This window comes from Propithecus coquereli, unplaced genomic scaffold, assembly GCF_000956105.1.
Source record: "Propithecus coquereli isolate 6110/MARCELLA unplaced genomic scaffold, Pcoq_1.0 Scaffold147, whole genome shotgun sequence".
Classification (NCBI taxonomy): domain Eukaryota; kingdom Metazoa; phylum Chordata; class Mammalia; order Primates; family Indriidae; genus Propithecus; species Propithecus coquereli.
The window spans coordinates 4156803-4165621 of record NW_012139080.1 but is presented as its reverse complement, the minus strand read 5'-3'; the positions used below and the strand labels follow the sequence as shown (position 1 = coordinate 4165621).

The 8819-nt window shown below is 36.9% G+C and overlaps 1 protein-coding gene across 1 annotated transcript in view; it reads left to right on the top strand.

Moving 5' to 3' along the window:
* GKAP1 (G kinase anchoring protein 1) overlaps positions 1 to 3048 on the top strand; it is a 69584-nt gene extending 66536 nt beyond the window's left edge. The window contains exons 11-13 of the mRNA XM_012640019.1: positions 259 to 329; positions 1118 to 1195; positions 2735 to 3048. Coding sequence (XP_012495473.1) covers positions 259 to 329; positions 1118 to 1195; positions 2735 to 2782 — 197 coding nt within the window. The 3' untranslated portion in view covers positions 2783 to 3048. The remainder of the gene's footprint in view (positions 1 to 258; positions 330 to 1117; positions 1196 to 2734) is intronic.
* Positions 3049 to 8819: the final 5771 nt, after the last annotated feature.

The window sequence follows — 8819 nt, the reverse complement described above, 5'->3', positions numbered from 1 at the left end:
TGATCCTCCCGCCTCAGCCTCCCAGAGTGCTAGGATTACAGGCGTGAGCCACCGCGCCCGGCCAAGACTCTGTCTCTTAAAAAAAAAAAAATTAACAGTGAAAAATAAGAGTTATGTAAGGTCAAGAAGTATATTCATAAAGTATCAAGACAAGAAATCATTGTTCTCACTGTACTGCCATGTCTTGGTTCACTAAAGTATTGTTAAAGTATTTCAGTAACTGAAAAGACTATACTTCTGTTTTTCCTTTTTTATCAGTGAAAGATAAAGCAGAAATACTTCTGCAAGTTGATGAATCACAAAGTATCAAGAATGAGCTAACTATACAGGTAAGGAATTGTGGAGCATACATGACTGGTTTTCTTAAGCTATTCTTTAGTCTTGAATTACTAAACATGACTAAACAAAGCCCATCAACACTGTAAGAAAGTGATATAAGTTATATTTAATTATTATTACTGTGTAATAGCAAATAAATGAAGATTCTGTTTACTGCATGAAGGGAGGTAGGTATGTTCTGAAAAATAGGGGAAGATAGATTATATTTTAATGGACTATAAATATAGAGATAGAAAGGGCAGATAGAACTTATCCTGTACCTGGACTTGATTTTGTCCCCTTCATATCCTTATTCTGTCTTCTCTTAGGACAGTAAGCTTGTCCTAGCTATCTTTAACATACAGCTTTGTACAATGCCTAATGGAAATTATGGGGAGGGTTTCTCCTCTACTACTCATCCACCTAGTTGTCAAAAATCATCATTGTGAGTAAGTCTTAAGAATTAGAATTTTTGTGGCCAGACATGGTGGCTTATGCCTGTAATGATAGTACTTGAGGAGGCTGAAGCAGGAGGATTGCTTGAGGCCAGGTGACCAGCCTGAGCAAAAGAGAGACCTTGTCTCTACAAACAATAGAGAAATTAGCTGGGCATGGTGATGTGTGCGGAAGGCTGAGGGAAGAGGATTGCTTGAGCCCAGGAGTTTGAGGTTGCAGTGAGCTTTGATGATGCCACTGTACTGTAAATCAGGCAACAGAGCGAGACCCTGTCTCCAAAAAAAAGAAGTATTTGCTAAAAAAGACAAAAACTGTCTTTTCCTTATTGACTATTTGGTTATAGGTGACTTCACTTCATGCTGCATTAGAACAAGAAAGATCTAAAGTAAAAGTATTACAAGCAGAATTAGCCAAATACCAGGTATGCTTTTACAATTTTAAAGCATTTTCATCATCAAAAAAATACATTTGGAATAGATAACTCTGAGAATAAATGTACTATTTTATTCTTAGGCAAAAATGTATTCACCAAATATATCAATAATTTTGTTATTGGTCACATAATTTACAATTTGGATGTTAAGGTTATTCTAGATATTACTAAAGTAATTAAGGAAAATCCTTGGTACTACATAGATGATATGGCATACATGCCATTGAATCATATTGGGAAAAGGTACAAAATGATAATTGTGCCATTATATCTTAAATCTGATCACTTGGGTACAGTGATATCTCCTAGGTATCTTCATTGGAAAGCTATCTTTTCCCATTTATAATTAATAAACGGGAAAAATAAATTACAGTGGTCAGGAATAAATGACAACATCTTACACTGGGGTATTGTTTTGTTTTGTTTTAGAAGGTTGATGTAGAAATGTTTTTGACCGTAAGAGGGAAACTATAATCAGAAAAAGGATGAAAGAAATGAAAAGAAGCTACCTTCATTATCAATGACTTGGGGCTGCATATGCCTCTGATAGAACCACCACTTTAAGAAATTCACTTCCACAGGTAGTCCCCAGACTTGGCCGATCTCCAGGATCACTTGAACGCTTTTTGAATTATAGATTGTTAGCCAATTAAATAGGTGTGGACAAAGCCTAGATGTTAGAATTGTTTTAAATGTTACTACTTAGGTGATTCTATTGATCAACTAAGTTTGGGTACTATTGCCATAGTCTAAAAGTGGGGGAAACTATAAAACTATTATAAGGGAAATACAGCAAACCATTATTTATGGTTAAATTGGGGTTAGTTATGGATGATTTTAATTTTCTTCTTTGTATGTTTGTACTTTCCATATTTTTGCAATACAATGGGTATTTTTAAATCAGAAAAAAGTAGAAAATGTTATGTTAAAAGTAATTTGTGTAAAATTCTTCTAGTCTTTTAAGCTGCCTTTCTTTTTCCTTGGCTCAAGTCAAATACCATAAATGGTTTTTCATATAGAACAAATTAAATATAGATTTATATATGCCACTGCCTACTTTTCAATCCACAGATGAACAAAATCAAATTTCTAATGCTACTATGAACAACACTAGATAAAACTTGAATTATAAATTGAATTACCTGAAAGGTAATGAACTGAATTACTAAATTTGCTGATCATACAGAGCAAATTAAGTGTGTGGTTTATTTTAGTATTGATTAAAAGCTTTATTTTTTTTTAAATTCTGAGACCATCAAAATGAGCTCTGAAAATAAGATATGGGTGATCTTACTAAGCTAAGACTAACTCGAAGAGAAGTAACTTTTCTACAACCTGCTTTAACCATTTATAGAAATAACCATATAAAAATAATTTAATGGTATGTAGATTCAAATTTACAACAAATTCAAAAAAGAGGTTGCTTCCTTCTCATACCCAAAAATGCCTTAGGTCTCATATATTCTTAAAATGAAAATGACCCCAAAATGGTTTTACCTGAATAATTTGCTCTATTTTTCTTTACAGGGTGGCAGAAAAGGGAAAAGAAACTCTGAATCCGACCAGTGTAGGTGATTACATTAGCCTTTGAAGTCAACACAAAAATTAAAACTTTCAGGATTTTGCAAAAATGTATATATTTAATGCTGTGCAACTGCTAAACTATGCAGTTTTTGTTGAAGGAACTAAAAGCAACTAGCTCACTAATAGTCTATAATTTTATGTTCTTTTGGCTTAAAGTGAAAAGAAATCTAGAATTTCAGCAGAACTCAGTGATTATTGTTTACTATCCATACTTATCACTTTAGTTTTTCATCAGTCAATAAAATTAATTTACTCTTACACTAATATGTTTGACTTTTTTAAGTTTCAGAAACAATGTGAAAGTATTATTTTTTGCTTATATCACAATCAGTTGGGTCCTTTCAACTAGAACATTCTCACAAGCATCAAACATGCTTTACCATTTCTCATTTAAAGAAAAACAAAAACCTCTTTTAACTATATTCCCCTCTAGCTGCAACTCTGTTTCTCCTCCTCTTGCTAGCAAAACTTTCAAAAGACATGTATACATTCTCACTTCCCATTCACTCAACCATGATGTACTCACCACTTCATTAAAACTGCTCTCTAAGGTTACAAGGGGCACAATTCTACTCACGCAAAACAATCACATAATGGGAAAAAATATATGAAACAACAGGCAACAAATGATATTGATCTCTGAGAGACAGGAGACAAATGAGATGAGCCGTACTCTTGCCCCAGCCTACTGCCTTGAAAGGAGTTCCAGGTCACAGTGCAGAGAGGAGAAACCCAGGCAGAGCCTACCACACTCTCTGTGTTAAGGAGATGAATCTGGGAGTCCACAGAGAACAAAGCATCTAAAGTCCCTGGGACAAAGTATCTGAGAAGAGAGGAACACGGAGAAAGATCTCCATAAAGCTTCAGGGGTTCTACCTTGATTATCCAGCAATCATACATATGAGGAAACTACATGGGGCCAGGGAAGGAAAGAATCAACCTAAAGGATTAGAGGTAACAGTGTCTAGAGACTCTTACACAAAATTAGGAATAGTGTCTCTTCCCAGAAGCCAGATTGAAAAATCACACAATACACAGGGCATTGGGTAGACTGCACACAAAAGTCTTGCCTCAGTCATGGCGAAGAGCCCAGAGAGGGAATAGTCCTAGACTGAGCATTGTATACTCAGTGAAAATTCCTCTAAAAATGAAGGCAAAATAAGGATTTTTCAGATAGGCAAAATACATTGCTAGAAGATACATACCACAAGAAATGTTAATTCTTTCATACAGAAAGAAAATGATAGCAGATGGAAATATGTTATCTACAGAAAGGAATGAAGAACATAGGGTAATAAATTGCATGGGGAAATATATTTGATTTTTTTCTTAAGTAAATCTTTATACAAGATAATTGTTACAAATAAGAACAATGTAATGTGAGGTTTATAACATTTGTGAAAGCAAAGTATATGACAACAGCACAAAGTTCAGCAGTAGAGAAGTGGAACTATGCTGTTACAAGATTCTTGTACTGTACATGAACCGATATAAAGTCATTCGAAGGTAGACTGTGGTAAGTTAAAGATCTATGCTATAAACCCCAAAGCAACCACTAAAATAACCAAACAAGGCATTGTGGCTAATAAAGTCAACAAAAATGATAAAGTGGAATCATAAAAACATTTAATTCATCTGAAAGAAGGTAGGGAAAATAGTAACAAAGAACAGAAGGGACAAATTGAAAATGAAAAAGATTATAGATTTAAACCTAACCACGTCAGAAATCACATTACATGCAAATGGCCTAAAAACCCCAATGAAAAGACAGAGATTGTCAAGACTTGATTCTTTAGAAAGCAAGATCTAATTGGATGCTGCCTATAAAAAATAAAGATACAAAAGGAATTGTATTTTTACACACTAGCAATGAGCAGCTGGAAATTGAAATTAAAGAATACAAACCCCAAGGGCATTTTTCCTTTTATTACCAGCTTTTGGCACAGATAACATTTCTTACTGAAACACCAGTCTATTCTTATCAGTCAGAGATCAATAGAGAATACAGAAACCATTCTAGTATTTCAAACAGAGATAATAATGCAGTCATTAGGTGCTTATAAAATCATTGGAATGATCAGAATGGATTCCAAGGGATTACCGCTAAGCCTTCGGTTCAGGAAGTTGCTGCCCCCAGATCCCATAGTGCTGCTATAGGAAATCTCTGCTAAAGTTATAGCTATCTCATAGCACCAAAGTGACCAGACAGTGGAAAATAGTGTTCGGCCACCACAAAAACTCACATCTGCTAGAGCTCATATATTAGCCACCACCGCTAGAGAGAACAGCCTCTACCTTCCAAGTCTCCACGCAAGTCTTCTGAGTCTCTCATTGGAAGAACCTAAATTATATCCAGAACCCTTATGGAAAGAGAATCTGGAGGTGATCCCTACCTTCTATCCCCTGAATTACAGATTTGAGACAGAAGAAAATGAGAATAGATGCTGATCACAAACTAATATTCATGTGTAGTGGGTTGAATTGTGTCCCCTACCTCCAAAATATAAGTTCAAGTCCTAGTGCCCCAGTATCTGTGAATGTGACCGTATTTAGAGTGAAGGTCTTTGAGATGTAATCAAGCTAAGATGAGGTCATACCAGATTAGGATGGGCCCTAAATCCGATGACTGATGTTTTTATAAGAGAAAGGTGAGGGAGATTTGGACACATAAACATAGGCAAGAAGGGCATGTGACAACAGAGGCAGTGATTGGATTGATGCAGGTATAAGCCAAGGATTGCCAGGAGCAACCAAAAGTAGGAAGTGGGCAAACATCCTAGAGCCTGCAGAGGGAACATGACCCTGTTGACGCCTTGATTTCAGACTTCTAACCTCCAGAACTATGTCTGTTATTTTAAGTAATCAAGTTTGTGATAATTTGTTATGGTCGTCCTAGGAAATTAATACATCACAGCTTCTACATCATTAGTCTGTCCTCATTGTCCTTCTACTTGCTACCTTATGGATTCCCTTGCAGGATCCTCCTTCTCTGACTACTAAATATTGTGGTGCTCCATAACTTACTCTGGGTTGTCTACTCTTCTCACTCTGCACCATCACCCTGGGTGAGTTCATCCATTACCATGCTTTAAATGCTACCAATATGTTGATATAGCTCAAATTGATATTTTCATACCTGGCTTCTCCCTTGAAGACAGGCAATTGGAAACATAAGGGATATGATATATACCCAGCTACTAATCTTCACTTGACTACATAGGAGATGTATCAAGCTTATTTTATCCCCCTCCCAACTTTTGCTCCCTCAATAAATGATACTAATATCCATCCAGATGCTGAATCCAAAAATCTATTATCATCGATCTCTCCCTCTCCATCATTCTATTTCTTAGCAAGTCCAGTCAAGTTTTCCTCCCAAAATTATCTCAAATTCACTCATATCTTACCAGCTCCATTGCCAACCTGGTGATCCAAGTCACTATCATCACTATGTTGAACTACTAATTGGTCCTCTTGCTTCTGCTCATGCACCCACACCATTCATATACAGTCAGATCAATTTTTCAAAAATGGAAATCAGACCATGTCATTCCTTTTCATAAAACCCCTTACTGGAGTTCAGGCTGATATGGCTGCAGCACCACCCAGCTGAGGAAAGACAGGGAAACCAGGCTTTCGGATGCATATCTAGGACAATACCCACCACCCTGCACAGATTGGACTGCTGTGAGGCTGAGATGTGAGTGAACTGCAATGCCCGCAGCTTCCTCCTGCCTGGGAAGGGCTCCACACTCCCTGATGGCAGGCCATTTTGACAGTTTAATGCTGAGCTGCGCCTTTTCCTCAGACCGAGTTGAGGCTAACACAGCTACAGCCTCTGCCGATTTAAGCAGGGATAGTGGATCCCAGGCTCTCCTATGTACACCTACAATACCCACCACCCTCCTAACAGGCTCCCGTGAGACTGAGACTTGCATGAAATATACTCCCTACAGTTTCTTGTCTTTGCCACATGCCTGAAAGTGCCCCATCCTCTCTGATCTCAGGCCCACAGCTGGCACCATTTTGAGAGTATAACACTGGGCTGCACTCCACCTTCAGGCCAACTTCTAGGTGACACAGCTACAGCCACCACCTGGAGGGGGTGGATGAAGGGGAGACCAAACTCTCCTAAGCACACTTAGGACAATACCCAGTGCCCTTCCCTGTGGAACTGGGGCAAGCCCGCACAACCCATCACAGCTACCAGTAAGACCAACACAGACAGCTTGAGTCCCAGTGGGTGGGCTCCACCACTGCTACTGCTACTACCCACATGACACCAGCTGCCCAAGAGCCTGAAACCCAACCCCACACCAGGCCCATGGCATCCACATTGGAAAAGAGAAAGTCAAATTATCCCTGTTCACTAATGATATGATCTTGTGTCTAGAAAACGCTAAAGACCCCACCAAAAAACTCTTAAGATTTGATAAACAAATTCAGTAAACTTTCAGGATACAAAATCCACATACAGAAATCAGTAGCATTTCTATACACCAATAACAATCTAGCCAAAAACCAGCTTGAGAATGTAATACTATTTATAGTAGCTACAAAAAAATTTAAATGCCCAGGAATATATTTAACCAAGGTGAGTGAACTCTATAAGAAGAACTACAAATCACTGATGAATGAAGTCATAGATGACACAAACAAATGGAAAAACATTCTATGTTCATGGATCAGAAGAATCAATATTGTTAAAATGATCATAGTGCACATAGAAATCTACAGGTTCAGTGCAATGTCTATCAAAATACCAACATCATTTTTCATAAAATTAGAAGCAATAATTCTAAAATTCATGTGGAACCAAAAAAAGAGCCCAAATAGCCAAAGCAATCCTAAGCAAAAAGAAAAAAACTGGAACCATCACATTACCTGACTTCAAATTATACTATAAGGATACAGTAACCAAAACAGCATGGTACTGCCATAAAAGTAGACACTTAAATCAATGGGACAGAATAGAGAACCCAGAAATAAAGCCATATACCTACAACTAACTGATCTTTGACATAACAGACAAAACATACACTGGGAAAAGGACAAACTTCAATAAATGGTGTTGGGAAAATTGGATAGCCATATGCACAAGAATGAAACTGGATCCGTATCTCTCACCATATGCAAAAAATTAACTCGAGATGGAGTAAAGACTTAAATGTAGGACCTGAAACCATATGTATCCTAGAAGAAAACCTAGGAAAACCTCCTGTCTTCATTGGCCTAGGCAAAGAATTTATGACTAAGACCCCAAAAGCAAATGTAACAAAAACAAAAACAGATAAATGGGACTTGATTAAACTAAAAAGCTTCTGCACAGCAAGAGAATAATCAAAAAGTGAACAGACAACCTACACTATGGGAGAAAATATTCACAAACTATGTGTCCAAAAAAGGACTAATATCCAGAATCTACAGGGAACTCAAATAACTCAGCAAGAAAAAAAAAGCAAACCAATCCCATTAAAAAGTGGGCAAATGACATGAACAGGCATGTTTTAAAAGAAGATATGCAAAAGGCCAACAAATATATAAAGAAATGCTCAACATCACTAATCATCAGAAAAATACAAATTAAAACCACAATGAGATACCATCTTACCCCAATTAGAATGACCACTATTAAAAAGTCAAAAAACAAGAGACGTTGGCATGGATGTGGTGAAAAGAGAACATTTATATACTGTTGGTGTTAATGTAAATTAGTACAACCTCTATGGAGGTCAGTGTGGAGATTTCTCAAAGAATCAAAAGTATATCTAGCATTCAATTCTGCAATACCACTACTGGGTATCTACCCAAAGGAAAAGAGGTGATTATATAAAAAGATACCTGCATTTATATGTTTACTGCAGTGCAATTCACAATCAGAGATATGAAATCAACCTAAGTGCCCATCAACCAATGAGTGGATGAAGAAAATGTGGTATTAATATTATTATCCCTAGTGTATACAGTGGAATATTACTCAGCTATAAAAAGAATGAAATCGTGTCATTTGTAGCAACATGGATGAAAC